The sequence below is a fragment of the Neoarius graeffei genome, chromosome 10, assembly GCF_027579695.1.
Source record: "Neoarius graeffei isolate fNeoGra1 chromosome 10, fNeoGra1.pri, whole genome shotgun sequence".
NCBI classification, from domain to species: domain Eukaryota; kingdom Metazoa; phylum Chordata; class Actinopteri; order Siluriformes; family Ariidae; genus Neoarius; species Neoarius graeffei.
This window is the reverse complement of record NC_083578.1, coordinates 19,794,662-19,813,764: the sequence shown is the minus strand read 5'-3', so window position 1 is coordinate 19,813,764 and position 19,103 is coordinate 19,794,662. Positions and strand designations below refer to the sequence as shown.

At 41.1% G+C, this 19,103-nt stretch overlaps 2 protein-coding genes across 2 annotated transcripts in view; both read left to right on the top strand.

Moving 5' to 3' along the window:
- The window catches only part of LOC132893498 (uncharacterized), a 103,881-nt gene that overhangs the window by 11,646 nt on the left and 73,132 nt on the right, over positions 1 to 19,103 (top strand). The window lies entirely within an intron of this gene.
- On the top strand, positions 1,860 to 8,255 carry LOC132892455 (L-rhamnose-binding lectin CSL2-like). Its single transcript, XM_060930740.1, has 9 exons — positions 1,860 to 1,960; positions 2,484 to 2,562; positions 2,968 to 3,003; positions 4,061 to 4,096; positions 4,256 to 4,294; positions 5,566 to 5,610; positions 5,901 to 6,036; positions 6,154 to 6,251; positions 7,974 to 8,255. The coding sequence occupies exons 2-9, from the start codon at positions 2,532 to 2,534 to the stop codon at positions 7,976 to 7,978; spliced, it is 426 nt and encodes a 141-aa protein (XP_060786723.1). The 5' UTR covers positions 1,860 to 1,960; positions 2,484 to 2,531; the 3' UTR covers positions 7,979 to 8,255.

Below are 19,103 nucleotides of genomic sequence, written 5' to 3'. Positions count from 1 at the left end.
ACTTTCAGCTTTCATTTGAGGGTATCCACATTAAAACTGGATGAAGGGTTTAGGAGTTTCAGCTTCTTAACATGTGCCACCCTGTTTTTAAAGGGACCAAAAGTAATTGGACAATTGACTCAAGGCTATTTCATGGGCTGGTGTAGGCAATTCCTTCATTATGTCATTCTCAATTAAGCAGATAAAAGGCCTGGAGTTGATTTGAGGTGTGGTGCTTGCATTTGGAAGATTTTGCTGTGAAGAAAACATGCGGTCAAAGAAGCTCTCCATGCAGGTGAAACAAGCCATCCTTAAGCTGCGAAAACTAAAAAAACCCATCCGAGAAATTGCTACAATATTAAGAGTGGCAAAATCTACAGTTTGGTACATCCTGAGAAAGAAAGAAAGCACTGGTGAACTCATCAATGCAAAAAGACCTGGACACTCACAGAAGACAACAGTAGTGGATGATCGCAGAATAATTTCCATGGTGAAGAGAAACCCGTTCACAACAGCCAACCAAGTGAACAACACACTCCAGGAGGTAGGCGTATCAATATCCAAATCTACCATAATGAGAAGACTGCATGAAAGTAAATACAGAGGGTTCACTGCACGGTGCAGGCCACCTATAAGCCTCAAGAATAAAAAGGCTAGATTGGACTTTGCTAAAAAACATCTAAAAAAGCCAGCACAGTTCTGGAAGAACATTCTTTGGACAGATGAAACCAAGATCAACCTCTACCAGAATGATGGAAAGAAAAAAGTATGGCGAAGGCGTGGTACAGCTCATGATCCAAAGCATACCACATCATCTGTAAAACACGGCGGAGGCAGTGTGATGGCTTAGGCATGCATGGCTGCCAGTGGCACTGGGTCACTAGTGTTTATTGATGATGTGACACAGGACAGAAGCAGCCAGATGAATTCTGAGGTATTCAGAGACATACTGTGTGCTCAAATCCAGCCAAATGCAGCCCAACTGATTGGTCGACATTTCATAATACAGATGGACAATGACCCAAAACATAAAGCCAAAGCAACCCAGGAGTTTATAAAAGCAAAGAAGTGGAATATTCTTGAATGGCCAAGTCAGTCACCTGATCTCAACCCAATTGAGCATGCATTTCACTTGTTAAAGGCTAAACTTCAGACATAAAGGCCCACAAACAAACAGCAACTGAAAACCGCTGCAGTAAAGGCCTGGCACAGCATTAAAAAGGAGGAAACGCAGCGTCTGGTGATGTTCATGAGTTCAAGACTTCAGGCAGTCATTGCCAACAAAGGGTTTTCAACCAAGTATTAGAAATGAACATTTTATTTACAATTATTTAATTTGTCCAATTACTTTTGAGCCCCTGAAATGAAGGGATTGTGTTTAAAAAATGCTTTAGTTCCTCACATTTTTATGCAATCATTTTGTTCAATCCACTGAATTAAAGCTGAAAGTCTGAACTTCAACTGCATCTGAATTGTTTTGTTCACAATTCATTGTGGTAATATACAGAACCAAAATTAGAAAAATGTTGCCTCTGTCCAAATATTTATGGACCTAACTGTATATATATATATATATATATATATATATATATATATATATATATATGCAACCCCCCCCCCTTTTCTTATTGCATGGAAGGTCAACTCCTTCCACTATTTGTGCAACTACTATATGTGTAATAACTATAATACAATTAGGAATATCTGCAGTAACTAATATATGTGCAATATCAAAATTAGTGCAAGAATACAGAATGAGGAATAACTAAGAAATCTTGTGTGTACACTGCGCAATAGCTGACATGTGCAATTGTGGTAAATAAGAGGTGAAACTGAGGAGGGCCAGATGGAAATGATCATCTTTTGTTGTCCGTCTTGTGTTTATAAATAAGGAGCAGACTGTTAGTTCAGTTTAGGGGAGACTGTAGTCTTCTAACGGCAGTAGAGGGAACCTCATTCTACCATTGCTGAGAATTTATATGTGAGTACTTTCTTCTGTTTAGCATGTTAAATCCATCGAAGTAATTGTAGGCACTGTGTGGAATTTAAAACAAAGTTAATAGTTTATATCTTCATCATCATCATAATTAGCAAGAATGCAAACAGCATTTCTTCATTATTTTGTAAAGTAATCGATAAATCTTGGGTTCCCCAACTTTTGGTGAACAAGCCCAAATGGATGTCATGAATTTTCTCCAATGCGACTCTTCATCACTCTATTTTGTTTTTAAATTCCAGATTTATAATACAATACTGCTGTAACATTAAGCATTATTTTATTAGAAATATATGCATGTTTAACAGAAGTGATTAAAAACCAAATGAATATTTCTTCCACTGACAACTAATAAATTTCAAGAACTTTAATTTGACTAAACCGCTTCCCGTTTACTGCATGGATTTGGTTTTACTTCCCATTTCTGGCCCGTTACTTAGGTGTAACGGTAAAAGCGTATCTGTGTGCTCTTTGTATGAGGAACTCAGTATAAATTGATCTGTTCCAGTGGCACAGTACTTGAAGTTTCAGCTTCAACGTTGACACATCCAGCATCATGATACTCCTGAAGCTCACGTTACTCACCTGTAAGTTTCTTCCATGCTTTTCCATATGAAATCCGACAGTGTTCTCTACAATTATTGGCACCCCTTGTAAAGATTAGTAAAAAAGGGTCAGAATAAATCCACCTTTTGACGAAGTCGCTTCATCTCACGCTGAAAAAAATGAGAAAAGTCTCACCTTTAATTGAAATAAATTTATTCAGACAAAAACAAATCCATCATCAAGAAATTATTATTTTCAACAAAAACACTTGCCACTATTATTGGCACTCCTGGAAATTATCGTGCCAATAATCATGGAGGGCACTGTACATGTGTTAAGCTACATCATATGTCTTAACAGAAGAAAGCGTAAACAATGAAGATAATTAATGTTCTAATTAATTAACTAACTAATGTATAGTAAGCTACCTGTGTTTTGTTTTACAGTACTTATTGCAGCTCATGACAGGCATGTTTCTGGAGGTAATATCTGAATGCACAAAAAGACTCACATTAAAAAAAGAAAAAACATTTTTAATAATCACGGAGGGCACTGTACCTGTGTTAAAGTGAGACGGCCTTTCGATTTCATAAAATCGGTGAAATTTAATGCCCGCTGAAATTTGGTCATCGTGATCTATGTTTATTTTTGTAATATATATATATATATATATATATATATATATATATATATATATATATATATATATAAAACAGGCCATTCTGTGGCTGGGAATTTATTTAATTTGAGGGGATTCCCTAGCAAATAATGTACATGAAATCACTCGCTTCATGCAGTCAAGCAGACAGAGGAAGTCTGTGTGCGCATGCAGAGGCGTACCTGAGTTGTGGTCGTCTTCTTCATCTTTTGGGTTTTACAGCAATTGGCATCCACAGTGTTGCATTACTGCCATCTACAGGTTTACCTTTGACTGTGCACTGACAGTTCCATTATTCCGTCACTAAATGAACAGCTGATCACACCAAGGTGCTCGCTGACCGCCGATATTTATTAGTTTGGTCCTGCGTTTCCTTTTCTTCGCAACACAATGTCTCTTCTTCTCGCTTTCCGTTACTGTAGTTGGTCTTTCACATTTCAATCGCACACTCACATCCACCATTGTCCTCTCCTGTTTCAAATTTGTATCCCACAATGCCTTGTGCAAACAGGGAAAGCCCACCAAGTCATGCATGACGTAGTATCTTGAATGAGGTCAGGGTGAAGCAGGAAAAAAAAAACAGCAGAGAATTTAGGGCCATGTAGCTCTAAATTCATTAACTGTCCTTTTAGGAAAAAAAAGTAATAAAATCGGAAGTCTGTGATTCGAATTCAGTCGCTTTTGGTCCACTAAAAAAAAAAAATTTAAAAATTGGGTGTCAGGGAAAATTCTTTTTATGACCCAAATGTGAAAAATCTGAAAGGCAGTCTACCTTTAAGCTACATTATACAGTATATCTTGCATTTTAACAGAAGAAAGAGTAAACAATGAACAGAATTTATGTTCTTTTGATAGTAAGCTATCTGTGTTTTTCTTCACAGAGCTTATTGAGGCTCCTGACTGGGATGTTTCTGGAGGTAATATCTGAATATACACAAAGACTCACATAAAAAAATTAATAAACTAACATAATAAACTTTAAGAATAAAATAACATAATTTATGTTTCTCAGAGAGCCTAAGTTGATAATTCAAGTTTACTTGCTCAACTTTTGTCTGAATAATCTATTCTTTTAGAGGAAATGATTACCTGTGATCCCCAGCGCAGCACTTGCCGTAAGTTTAAATGTCCCACATTCTCCAACAACATATCATTAGTCTATGATAGCTGTATGCAAACATTTATTTATGATAAGAAACGAGACTTTGCAATACTGTGATAAATTTGAATTTCTATGAAAAGACTATGAAGTTGTGTTTTCTGTAGTTATATAGTACTTGAAATTTATCTTACTGAATATATAAATATAAACTACTGCTAATAATAAAGTGAATGTGAAAGAATATTTTAACACAAACTGATTTTTTAGGAAACATGTCCGTTTGTTCATTCATGCAATTATCCAATCAGTCAATCGTGCCACTCAGTCACTTTGACTATGCCGTGGTTGGATGGTTGGTGACATCAGAATTTCTGAAACTGCTGATCTTTTGGGATTTTCTTGTACAGCAATCTCTAGAGATTACAGAGAAGGGTGGCTAAAAAACCAAAAAGACATCCAGTGACCATCACTTCTGTGGGCAGAAACAAATGGCAGACTGGTTTGAGTAGATAAGAAGGATACAGGAACCCAAATAAGCACTCTTTACAACCGTGGTTAGCAGAAAAGCATCTCGACATTTCACAGGTTGAGGATGGGCAACAACATAAATGTGACTAGCAGATGAACTGATGAACTGATTCCTTCCTGTCATACATTTAGACATTCACGTTCAGAAACTCAAGGCCCATCTTCTTGCTGTACAAGTTTTTTGCCATCCATCAGTTCTTAAATTTGTCTTTTGTCCATCTGTCCAATTTTCTTGTGAGCACGATATCCCAAGAATGAGGGTTTAAACGTTAGTCGGCTTTATAAAGACTTTTCATTCTAAGAAGCAGATAAAATAATTAGATTTAAGAATTCATCAAAACAGTATCAAGGTCACAGAAAGGTCAAATGCCTAAAATAGTTTTTTTTTCCCGTTAGTAGCTTCTTTCTCCTTTGAAGTGTACTGTATGTTATGGGTATTTGAGGCATATAATTTATAACAAGAAGGACTAGACTTGTTGGCAGCAGATTTATTCGTGTTGAAGCAGTTGGCGTCACGTTCTACTTGTTCCATCTGTCTTTCCCTTCTCCTTTTCTCTCGCTCCCATTTTTTCCCTCTTACTAAATATTTTCTTCCTTTCTCTTTTCTGTTTGGATTTAAAGCATGTTAAGGAAATTATTTGAAAATGATGTTATCAGTATTTATGAACCTTGCTTCATATATTCCATATAAAAATATCTGTCTAAACAAAAAAGTCAACAATAAATTGCATTAATTATTTGATCTGTTTCCCGCAGCAATAATTGTTACCTGTGATGGTGGTACTGCTGTGCTGAACTGTGGTCTGTTTTTCCCCCCCTTCTTATCATCTACCTATAATATTGTATAATATAGTATATAATAAAGATTACAATGTACACTTCCTGTTCAAGAACATAGACTTTAAGACCATATCCCATTAGCATCTAGAATAAATACATGATCCAGCAAAGCTGATGATGTGTGTTAAACCAAATAGATTGAGAATTCTTTCACCACAATTTTGTTTAGTTTTTTTCCCCACTGCTTTTCTTTATGGCTTATTATTTTTAAAAGCCTATTTTTTTGCCAAATTTTTTTTTTCCAATTTTAGGTGCTCGCCGTATAAGGATACTCAGAGTTTTCTATGGCCGACTCAATCGCACCACATGTGCTGCAGGACGACCCATCCAACAAATCTGCAACACAAGATGCTCTTCGCGTAAAGCATATTACACCGTTTTAGCTCGGTAACAGAATTATTGACTTATGTGTGACTTTTATTATTATTGCAAATGATCATTAATATTAACACACATTACTGATATCTACAAAGACATTTCAAATGAAAAACAATTGTTTTGCAGGTGTAATAAAAAGAACTACTGTTACGTGCCTACTTCATGCTTAGCTGACCCCTGCTATGGCACTTACAAGTACCTGAGAATTGCATACAACTGTGTCCGTGAGTGTCTCTCTGTTATATAGCTAATGAATAAGAATCAGCTAATGCTGATCTGCACATACAGTATATCATACATTATTATACATACAGGACACTTTTTCCATGGAATAAAAACGTGTTCTATTCCTTTCTAGCAGGTTCCATTCATTGGGTTGGATAGCATGCAATATTGTTAGCATATTGCTTATCCTCCATGTATTACGTCACTCTACCCAATGGAGAAGGGGCGTTGAATATGGTTTACGATATTGCATCGTTGTTAACACAACATGGCATCACACATTGGAGCTGATGTGAATATCCAATGAGAAAGTTTTCTGCTGTGCATGCACAGAAACATTTCTTTGTTCGCCGGGAAAAAGAAAGGCATGTTGAACACCCGAAAGGCTACCAAACCTTCATTACATATTCTTCATGCATATTGACAAGCAATGGTGAACCGTTACTATTAGAGCTGGGACTTCAACTCAGCCAATAGCCAGACACACCCAAAAAGCAACAGGGCAAAGGATTTTGTAAGGGATTAGAGGCAGGCTGCCAGGTCGCGCCATTGTGTGTAGTTGTCGATGTTGATTTTAAAAGTAACTAAGTAAATTATACAGTGAAATGAATACTTAAGTCTGAGTGAAAAATACTGTGGTGAGCATGTGTGCATAGAAGAAGAGTCTGGAGACAGAAATCTTAGTTTCTCAGTCGTTAGCCTGTGCTACTTGCTCTCAATAGCACTGGCTTGACTGCTTTATTAGCATTCGCTAACTACTGATGAACGCTACACCGGCTGGAAGGTGACTTCACTGCTGCACTGACGTCACTGACTCGCAGATAAGCTTGCGTTGGCCTTCGAGACGGCCTAGGGTGATACATTTTTGGTCCCTCCCACTATAAATCAAAATCTGATTGGTTAATTCGTTTGTCACTTCCTACACTGATGTGGCCTTCTGTCCCGGCAATGAAGTCCTAACCAACGAGTGAGCCAGCTCTAAACTCTTCTCAGCCTAGAAACAACAAACAAAAAAGTCTCATTGGATAAATTGATTTTAATGTTTTCAGGACAGTAACCCTTACATTTCTGAAGCAAATTTGATAGAAAATGAGGCCAAATTAGAAGAGAATAATTATCATGAAATTATGAAAGAATGAAAGCAATTCAAGAATGAAATAAATTAAATATAACATTTGAAATGCTGATATATTTGGGCTTCTCTGAAGGCCGATAAGGCCCAGATGGTTCCCCTCTGTTTACAAGGGGAAAACATACCAACGGAAATAAAAAAACTGGAAAAGAGTGTGTGTATGTATAATACTCATACTGGCTGGCTTTTTTCATGGTATATCAGATATATTCCATTCAGCTAGCATGATATTGAATGTCTTTGACTCGTATATCTGATATACCATGAACAAAAGTCAGCCAATATTATTTAAATACTGTATATATTAAAATCAAAAGTGAAAGTCACAAGGAATAATTTAAAGACCAAGGTAATTAGATAAGTCAAGAAATGAACAAGGACAGATGCAATCAAATCTGACTAAATTTTACTTTTTTTAACCAAAAAGATATTGTAATTCAACACAATATGCAGTCCCAAAATATCCTTTATATAAAAATATTCAGTTTTTTAAATTAAATCATATTAAAAATCTGTAATCTGAATTACAGAGAACAGTATGAAATATATTTTATGTGCAGTACTACAACGATTTTTTTTTTTTTGAAAGGCTAACTTGAGGGACTCAAGCTTTCTCCCCAGTGACCTCTCTGAAGCCCGAAAAAGGATGAGACCAAGTTTTATATTTGCAAACATGTAGATATTAGAGTGCACAAGTTTTGGTGTTGGTGTGCTTTACATTTGCATGTTATATAATCAACTGCTGTAATGATTCCCCCACCCTTGAAACTTAGTTATTTGCTTTTGCATGTAATCACTTTCCTCCTAAACTCATTAACTTTACTAATGATTCTGCAATAAACGATCCTCTGCATAAGCATAACAGAGATGCGAGTTTTGTGTGTTTATGTGCTTAGTTTATCAAAATTCAGACAGTTCATGCAATTAAAATCAGTGATTGTTCAATCTGTGATCAGATAAAACAAAGTCCAATAAAGATTTCAAACACAGGGCTCAAGCAGACAGGCACAAAAGGTAATCAAAAGGCCGAATAGATGTAAAGAGTCCAAGGTAGTGATACAAGAAGACATCCATCCATCCATTATCTTGAGCCGCTTATCCTGTCCTACAGGGTCGCAGGCAAGCTGGAGCCTATCCCAGCTGACTATGGGCGAGAGGCGGGGTACACCCTGGACAAGTCGCCAGGTCATCGCAGGGCTGACACATAGACAACCATTCACACTCACATTCACACCTAGGGTCCATTTAGAGCCACCAATTAGCCTAACCTGCATGCCTTTGGACTGTGGGGGAAACCGGAGCACCCGGAGGAAACCCACGCTGACAGCATGCAAACTCCACACAGAAAGGTCCTTGTCGGCTGCTGGGCTTGAACCCAGGACCTTCTTGCTGTGAGGTGACAGTGCTAACCACTACACCACCGTGCCACCCTACAAGCAGACACAGTTTAGAAATTTTTAAAAATTACACACATTACAAACTTGTAGCATTATTTTACTATAGGCATTGCTATAGACAATAAATTTCACACACTCAATAAAAATAAATCATAAACTAAAGAAAGAAAGATTATTGGCAGGGTGATGTGGTGGCACAGTTTTGCATTTACAGGCCTTCAAGACATTGATGTGATCATTTTATATAATATAACGTGTTATAGGGTGAAGATGACTTTGGACCTGGCAGGAGACAAATTATAATTTGGTTTCTTTCGTGATGAGATTTTGATGGCCAAAAATGTTTTAGTTTCTTAATACATATGTATGTACTGTACAGTGGCCCAAAAAAGTATTTGGACCATTACCAAAACTTACAAACATAAAACCCCGGGAAAAATTATGGAATCACCACACTTAGAGAATAATCATCCAGCTTTTTTACTTTGTAGCAAATAAATCACAAATATGACACAAAACAATTATTTTTTAAAAGCTGAACATGCTGGCTGTCTGAAAAATTTTAATTAATTATTTTGCTTAATGCCATATTTTTTCCCAGATCAAGTCAGAGATAAAATGGTGGAATCACTCACTGTTGAAGAAAAAATGATGAAATCATGAACAACAACAAAAATCACAAGAAGTGTTGCCAGGCAAAACAAACCTCGCCAGGCAGAGTTTATTTTATACCTATATGTTGATAATGGTAATATTTCTCAATCATCAGCTGTCAGGTTATAGTCCTATGAAAATCCATGACCTTGAGTTTGACATTTCAAAGTCATTCAAGGTCAAACATCATGGCAGCAACTGAAAGCCCATATGGGACTTCTTATATGTTGATAAAGGTAAACATCTGGCGATCATTAACCATTTTAAAGTTATAGCCCTTTGAAAATCCATGACCTTGAGTTTGACCTTTCAAGATCACTCAAGGTCAAAGATCATGGTGCCAAATGAAAGCGCATATGGCACTTCCTATTAGTTGATAATGGTAAATATCTGTCTAGCATCAACTGTTTTCAAGTTATAGCCTCTGAAAATCCATGACCTTGAGTTTGACCTTTCAGCGTCAATCAAGGTCAAAGATCATCATGCCAAATGAAAGGCCATATGGGAGTTCCTATATGCTCATAAAAGTAAACATCTATCTATCGGCAACCGTTTTTGAGTTATAATGGAAAATATTTTATTTTGAATGATGACCTTGACCATCTCAATCATCAGCTGTCAGGTTATAGTCCTATGAAAATCCATGACCTTGAGTTTGACATTTCAAAGTCATTCAAGGTCAAACATCATGGCAGCAACTGAAAGCCCATATGGGACTTCTTATATGTTGATAAAGGTAAACATCTGGCGATCATTAACCATTTTAATTGTAATCATTAACCATTGTAATTCAGATTACAACCTTTAACCCTCAACCGCTCTAGAGATTGTCCAAGCTACCCCATCATGCAGCATATGGTTGGAAGCAGAACTGAAAGATGCACGTTTTGGTTTGAAGTCAAAATGATGAATTTGAAGAAAGTTATCACAAAAAAATATTTTGACCTTTCCGGTGACCTTGACCCGATTGCCCCTAAAATTTAATCAGGTAATCTATGGACCCACCTACCCTGAAAATTTGAAGTCAATCAGTGCAACCGTCTAGATGCTAGATTGTTAACAGACAGACACACAAACAAACAGACAAACAAATGAAAAGTTGTGCAGAGCACAATACTTGCGAAAATCACAAACAAATGGCTGTTATGGCCAATTAGGTGTTTTTACAAGATTTGACCTTGGCCCACCAAAAACTAATGATGTCTTTCTGTGATCCTAGTGAGTTGTCCTGTGCATTTTGGGGAAGTTTGGTCAAGAAATGATGACGCTAGAGCACCAACAGACAAACGGACAGATAAACATACTTGCAAAAATCTCTGATTTTTGCAAGTAACAGATTGCACTGATTACCTTGCCCCGCTGACTCCGTTGCGGGTGAGATAATTAGTACTTTGTTGCTCCTCCTTGGGTCTGAATTCTTTGAGACAAAGACTTCACCAATGACAAACAATATTCTCCATCAAGCTGCTTCCAACTTTCCCATATAGCAGTTGACAGATGTGCTTTGCAGGATGGAGCCTTGTCATTGACCAATTTTTTTAAATTTGCACCAGAGATTTTCAATCAAATTTTGATCAAGACTGTTTGCTGGCCATGTTACTGAGTTGACATGCCTTTCCTGAAGAAAAGCTTTAACAGTCTTTCCTCTCTGGCAGAGTGCATTATCATCCAAGGGGGAAAAAAAAACAAATTAGCCATCCCCAAACCTATTTTTTCTTGAAGGGATGAGAAATGTGTCCGAAATTGCAATGTACCTCTGTGCACTGACTGTTGAGGTAATGATTGCCATCTTCCCTGGTACTATTCCTGACATGCAACCCCATATCATAAATGAGAAGGAGAATTTGGTTGTTTTGTGATATTCATATCACATATGAATATCACATGTACACTCCATGAGTGCTTCTCTTTAGCCCATCATAACCTTGTTTTCTTCTGGTTAGGTGTTAGTGCTGGTTTTCATTTGGCTTTTCTATATGTAAATCCAATGGCATTCAGCTGATTTCTTACAATTCTGTCACCTACATTGTCTCCTGTTTCTGCCCATTTGTTGTTTTTTTGTGCATTTTCTATTTTCAAGGCATATTGCTTTCAGTTTTCTTTCTTGATGCTTTGACATCTTCCTTGGTCTACACATAGGTTGTCCTTTTATAAGCTTCCCATTTTGTTTCTACTTGCACCAAATTTTAGATACAGCTGATTGGGAAGAGCCAATATCTTTTGCCACACTCTGTGTTGGATTTCTTTCTTGAAGGAAGTTCATGATTCTTTCCATTGTTTCAATTGACAACTCTCTTGTTGGGGCCATGATTCCGTTCAGTTATCAAAGGCCAACAGCTTGGTGTTGTCTGTAAACACTCTTACCAGCAAATTACAGTAATTTGCATTTTTAGACTTGGGTTGGTATTTGTTTTAGAAAATTTCAAGGTGATTCTATATTTTTTCCTCAATGTTGAGTGATTCCATACATTTTTCCTCTATTTAAGCTGGAAAAAAAATACCATTAATTGAAATAATTTAATTTAATTGAGGTATTTTAGAACTTTTCAGCTAATAAACGAAAAATTGTTTTGTGCCATATCTGTGAATTGTTTATTTGCTATGAAGTAAAAAAAAAAAAAGCTGGGTGTGGTGATTCCATTTATTTATTTATTTATTCATTCATTTTTGCCAGGGGTTATATGAGTTTCACATGTCAAACAAAGTGGTGTTTATTTCAAAAAGGAAGTATGTGGTTTTTTGAAATATGTGTTATGGACTGATTCAGCCTCTGTACAATCCATGGTGGAACCTAACCCTGAGGTCACAGATCTCTCATTTATCTCTTAGTCCACCCAATTCTTCAGCAACCATCAAGGACACAGGTTTAACTTTGCCCAGTTTTTAGACAATAGTGAGTCCTTCCTTTTTTTGCCCTGAATCACTCTGAATCTGAGGTTTGTGCTCACTGCTTCAGATGAGTGAAATGCAGAGGATGAATTTCACTGTACTTGAGTGTGCATGTGACAAATAAAGATAACTAGTGTTGGTAAAGTCAAGGTATCCAGGGTAGTAAGAGTGGGAGAGCAGAGGTCCAATGGTAGTAAAGGGTTAATTTCTGGGGTTCCCCTCAATGTTAATATGAGGGTACTATTGGAAAACCTGAGGGAGGGGAATAGTTTGGTGAAGCGTGTGAAAAGAATGACAACGGGAGCAGAAAGAAAGGAGACTGAAACTGTCCTGATGGAGTTTGATGTAAAGGTAATTCCAAATGAGGTGTAGGATTTCTGAGTTATAAAATAAGAAAATTCGTTCCAAAACCTATGAGGTGCTTTAAAGGTAGACTGCCTTTCAGATTTTTAAAGTTTAGGTCATAACCTGGACATAGTATGCTACGTCCGCATACTCTTTGTGGATTACAGTTCTGCTTTCAACACAATAATCCTGGACATCCTTATCAGTAAACTGGACACTCTCGGCCTCCCCCCTCTCACATGTGCCTGGATAAAGGACTTTCTTACTAACCGGCCCCAGACTGTGAGACTTGGCCCCCACTTCTCCTCCACCCACACATTAAGCACCGGCTCTCCACAGGGCTGTGTGCTGAGCCCCCTCCTGTACTGCCTCTGCACCCACAACTGTAGTCCGACCCACAACAACAATAACCTTATCGTCAAGTTTGCTGACGATACCACAGTGGTCGGACTCATCTCAAAGGGAGACGAGGCAGCCTACAGAGAGGAGGTCCTGAAGTTGGCAGCCTGGTGTTCAGAAAATAACCTCGCTTTGAACACCAAGAAAACCAAAGAGCTCATTGTTGATTTCAGGAAGCACAGCACCGACCTAGCCTCCCTCTACATCAACAATGAGTATGTGGAGAGGGTCCACACCTTCAGGTTTCTCAGCATCCTCATCTCCGCTGATATTTCCTGGTCAGTAAACATTACAGCAGTCATTAAGAAGGCTCAGCAGTGGCTACACTTCCTGAGAGTCCTCAGGAAGTACAACCTAAACTCCAACCTGCTGCTGACTTTCTACCGCTCATCCATCGAGAGCCTGCTGACGTACTGTATTACAGTATGGTATGGCAGCTGCACTGCTGTAGACAGGGAGAGGCTCCAGAGGGTAGTTAAGGCAGCACAGAAGATCATTGGCTGCCCTTTCCCCTCCCTGATGAACATTTACACCTCCCGCTGCCTTAGCAGAGCTAAGAACGTTATCAAGGACAGCTCCCACCCTGGCTTTGATCTGTTCGACCTGTTGCCCTCAGGGAGGCGCTACAGGTGCATCAGGACAAAGACAAATCGATTCAAAAACAGCTTCTTTCCAAAAGCCATAACCGCCCTGAACTCGGATATGCTCTGACTTTATAGTCTATTTATTTTACCATGTGACTCTCTTTGTGCAATAATTTATAATGTGCAGTACTTTATAAGGTGACTCTCTCTGTGCAATACTTTTATAATGTGCAATACCTCACTCCATAATGTGAAACGCAACACATTCACCTCAGGACTGTGCACTTTACACACAACACATACACCTCAGGACTGTGCACCTTACACACAACACATACACCTCAGGACTGTGCACCTTACACACAGCACATACACCTCAAGTCTGTGCACCTTACCTTACCTTGCAATACTTCATAATGTGTAATATTTTATTTTATAATGTGACTCTCTTGTGCAATAATTTATAATGTGCAATACTTTATAATGTGACTCTCTCTGTGCAATACTTTATAATGTGCAATGAGCAATACTTCACTCCATATTGTGTAACACAACACATACACCTCAGGACTGTGCACCTTACCCCTCTTACACCCTCCCCCCTTTTTTCCTCTCTCTCTCTCTCTCTCTCTCTCTCTCTCCATGCTGTTTGCACTGTTATTGGAGATGCTTTAATCTCATTGTACATGTGTATAGTGACAATAAAGGCATTTTATTCTTCTATTCTATAAAAATAATTTTCCCTGATACACAATGATTTTTGTTTAGTGGACCGAAAGCTACTGAATTCGAATTGCAGACTTCCAATTTCATTCGTTTTTTTTTAAATAGAACAGTTAATGAATTTAGGGCAGCACGGTGGTGTAGTGGTTAGCGCTGTCACCTCACAGCAAGAAGGTCCAGGTTCGAGCCCCATAGCCAGCGAGGACCTTTCGGTGCGGAGTTTGCATGTTCTCCCCGTGTCCGCGTGGGTTTCCTCCGGGTGCTCCGGTTTCCCCCACAGTCCAAAGACATGCAGGTTAGGTTAACTGGTAATTCTAAATTGACTGCAGATATGAATGTGAGTGTGAATGGTTGTCTGTGTCTATGTGTCAGCCCTGTGATGACCTGGCGACTTGTCCAGGGTGTACCCCGCCTTTCGCCCATAGTCAGCTGGGACAGGCTCCAGCTTGCCTGCAACCCTGTAGAACAGGATAAAGTGGCTACAGGAGATGAGAATTAATGAATTTAGGGCCATGTGGCCCTAAATTCTCCACTATTTTTCTTGCTTCATCATGACCCAATTCAAGATACTATGTCATGCATCACATAGTGGGCTTTCCCCATTCACGCAAGGCATTGTGGGATACAAATTTGAAACATGAAAGGCCGACTACAGTAACAGAAATTGAGAAGAAAAGACGTTATGTTGTGAAGGAAAGGAAACACAGGACCAAACTAATAAATATCAGCAGTCAGCGAGGACTTTTGTGTGATCAGCTGTACAAAATTAAAATAATATGAATGACATGGAGATGGAAGACATGTTGAACCAGGAGATCTGCTGTCTCATGGGCTGTGGGGAGTTTGGGAATAGCCACAAAGTGAACTGCCTTAGAAAATGGTCAACTATGGTGAGAATAACTTTATTACCTTGTGATGGTGATAAACCAGTGACAAAATCAAGAGCAATGTATGACCAGGGGTGACCAGGGACAGGGAGAGGGTGCAGCAGGCCAGCTGGCAGGAGATGAGAGGACTTTCCTCAAGCACAGACAGTGCAGGCAGATACACAGGCACAGGTGTCTGTCTCCATGGTAGGCCACCAAAAATGTCACCTGAGGAGAGTCAGGGTGTGGTGGTGTGGTTCAAACAAGAAGTATGTCCCCATTTGAGGACCTGCGAATGAACAGAGTCTGGGACAAACAAGCGATTAGGTGGACCATTACCTGGGTCTAGTTGCATCTGCTGTGCCTCTCTTACCAAGGACAATCTCTCAGAAGACTGCCACCACAACACAGGCTGAAGGGAGGATAGGATCAGGACAGGAGGGAGTCTCATCAGTGACATGTTGGTGGGAAAGTGCATCAGGCTTCACATTTCTGGACCCAGGTCTGTAGGTGAGAGTAAACTTAAAATAACTAAAAAATAATGCCCAACATGCTTGATGAGAGTTTAGTTTTTTTGCTGTCTGGATATATGCCAGGTTTTTGTGGTCAGTCCATACCATGAATGGTTGTTCTGCCCTTCTAGCCAGTGCCTCCACTCTTCTAAAGCCAACTTAACAGCTAGCAGCTCCCTATTGCCAACATCGTAGTTACCTTCAGCTGGAGAGAGATGTCGGGAAAAGAAGGTGCAGGAATGGAGTTTTTGATCATGAACAGAGTGTTGGGAGAGGACTGCCCCAACTCTGGTGTCAGAGGCATCCACATCAACAATGAACTGACATGATGGATTGGGTTGGATCAGGATGGGAGCAGAGATGAAGAGGCTTTTTAACTTGGAAAAGGTATCTTCATCCTCAGGGATCCAAGAAAATTGAGTGGAGGAGGAAGTGAGTTTGGTGAGAGGAGCTGCTACCTTATGTAGTCCTGAATGAACCGGTGGTTGAAGTTTTCAAACCCCAAAAATTGCTGAAGCTGCTTTCGAGTGGAGGGTCTTGGCCACTCTCCCACTGCTCAGATCTTTTCTGGGTCAGCCTTCACCTGCCCGCTCTCAACAGTGTAGCCCAGGAAGCTCACAAAATTGGCATGGAATTCACACTTCTCAGCTTTCACAAAAAGTTTATTCTCCAAAAGCCTCTGGAGAACCTGGTGGACATGGGAGACATGATCAGACATGTGCTGAGAGAAGATCAGAATATCATCAAGGTATGCAAACACAAAGCGGTTCAGTAAATCTCTTAGTACATTGTTGACTAGAGCTTGGAAGACTGCAGGAGCATTGGTTAACCCAAAAAGCATTACCAGATACTTGAAGTATCCAAGGGGTGTGTTGAATGCAGTCTTCCATTCATCTCCCTCTCTGATCCGAATGAGGTGGTAAGCATTCCGAAGGTGTAGCTGAGAAAACACTTTGGCACCTTGAAGGAGCTCAAAAGCAGAAGTAATTAAAGGCCGATGGTATTTGTTCTTCACAGTGATGTTCTTTAACCCACAGTAGTCAATGCAGGGGTGTAATATATGTTCTTTCTTGGAAACAAAGAAGAAGCCAGTACCAACAGGAGAGGAAGATGGTCTGATTATACCTGCAGGTAAAGAGTCATTGTGGCAGTGGGGGCATGGTCAAGCACCGGTCTGTGACAGGAGGGCGGAGTCAGGGAAGGTGAGTGGCAGAATCACTACACCTGAGAGCAATTAACCTGTGTTTGTGTGTGTCTTCCCAGTGACCACGCCCTATTTAAGGAGGGAGAGCGAGAGCAGAGGAGCTCATCCCCGGACGAGACGCTAGTGTGAGTGTGTCTCTATTTGTGGAATAAAAATATTGTTAGACTGAAAAGTGTGGCAATAAAGCCTTGTATAAACCTGATCTCTGTCCTGCCGTCCTCTGTGCTCCACCCACACGCAGGGAACGTTTACAGTGGTGCAGAAACCCGGGAAAGTGGAGCACCAACCAAGCAGCCCCATGGAATCCTCCCCGTTCGCCGACCTGGTCCACGCCCTCGCCACGGCTCAGCAAAGCCAGCACCAGGCGCTCGTCACACTCCAGAAGGAACAAGAGCGGCGCTTCGAAGCCCTGGTGCTGGCCCAGCAGGAAGACCGCGAGGCGTTCCGGCACCTCCTCACGTCGGCGGGGTCCACCAGTGCTCCGGCCGTGGGCCCGTCTCCCCTCACTGTCACCAAGATGGGCCCGCAGGACGACCCCGAGGCGTTCATCACGCTGTTTGAACAGGTCGCAGAAGCCTCGGGGTGGCCGATGGAGCAGCGCGCGGCGCGCCTTCTCCCCCCCCTAACGGGAGAGGCACAGCTGGCCGCGCTACAGCTCCCCGCCGACCGCCGGCTGACCTACGCGGACCTCCACCGGGCCGTCCTCCAGCGCGTGGGGTGCACACCAGAGCAACAGCGCCAGCGCTTCCACGCTCTGCGATTGGAGGAAGTCGGCCAGCTATTCGCGTTCGGCCAGCAGCTCCGGGACGCCTGCTGGCGGTGGTTGAGGGCCAACAATCGCGATGCCGAGGGGATCATCGACCAGGTGGTGCTGGAACAATTCATCGCCTGCTTACCAGCAGGAACCGCGGAGTGGGTCCAGTGCCACCGCCCAGCGTCGCTGGATCAGGCAGTCGAGCTGGCGGAGGATCATTTGGCGGCTGTTCCGGCGGCAGGACAGCAGATGACGTCGACCCTTCTCTCAACTGTAATGGAAGACGGAGAGTCACCTGACACGGTGGAGAAAATAGCTGCTTAGCCGAGTACTCCGTTGTGGCATCTTACACATTTAACCGTTAGCTACATAATAGTAGGCATCTCCCTACCCAAAGCTGGTCCAGGTTATAGATAAAGCACCTAGGAAACAACGATAAGCAGGCTGAAAAACACCGGGCGACAGAACCCTAAAAACACCGCTGTCATGCCAGTCGGCTGTACCAGCAATGATGCTAATTCACCGGCGCATCAGGAAGAAGACGGTGACCGTGCATCAGGTAACATCACTGAAGATGTCACAAATATTTTCTCTTTCCTGAAACAAATATCGGGTGAGCTCCAGAGCTTGGGAGAAATACGCAAAGCCACTTCATCAATGGAGGAGAAACTAACAACTCTGGTGACATGGATTAGTGAGGTGGAGGGGAGGCTCGGCTTTTTGGAGCAGTTCGACAACCACCTGAAGGCTAACCCCCCCAGCTACTAAAAATGAGGTGGCGGCTCTCCGTGAGAGGCTGGATGACATGGAAGACCAGAATAGACAGAATAATTTGCGCTTTGTCGGCTTTCCCGAGGGCTGCGAGTCAAGTGACCCGATCATGTTTTTGGAGAAGGTTTTACCCGAAATGCTGGTGTGGCAGTGGGGGCGTGGTCAAGCGTCGGTCTGTGACAGGAGGGCGGAGTCAGGGAAGGTGAGTGGCAGAATCACTACACCTGAGAGCAATTAACCTGTGTTTGTGTGTGTCTTCCCAGTGACCGCGCCCTATTTAAGGAGGGAGAGCGAGAGCAGAAGAGATCTCTCCCGAACCAGACACCTGATGTGTGTGTGCGTGTGTCTGGCTGTGTGTGTGTTTGAGAGACCACTGAAAAGTGTAAAAATAAAACAATTGTTGAACCTGATCTCTGTCCTGCCGTCCTCTGTGCTCCACCCCTTCATAAGAACTGTTACAGTGGTGCTGGAACCTGGGACCTGGATCACAGCAGCCTAACAGCCCCATGGAGTCCTCCCCGTTCGCTGAACTGGTCCACGCCCTCGCCACGGCCCAGCAAAGCCAGCACCAGGCGCTACTCACCCTCCGAAAAGAGCAAGAACAGCGGTTCGAGGCCCTGG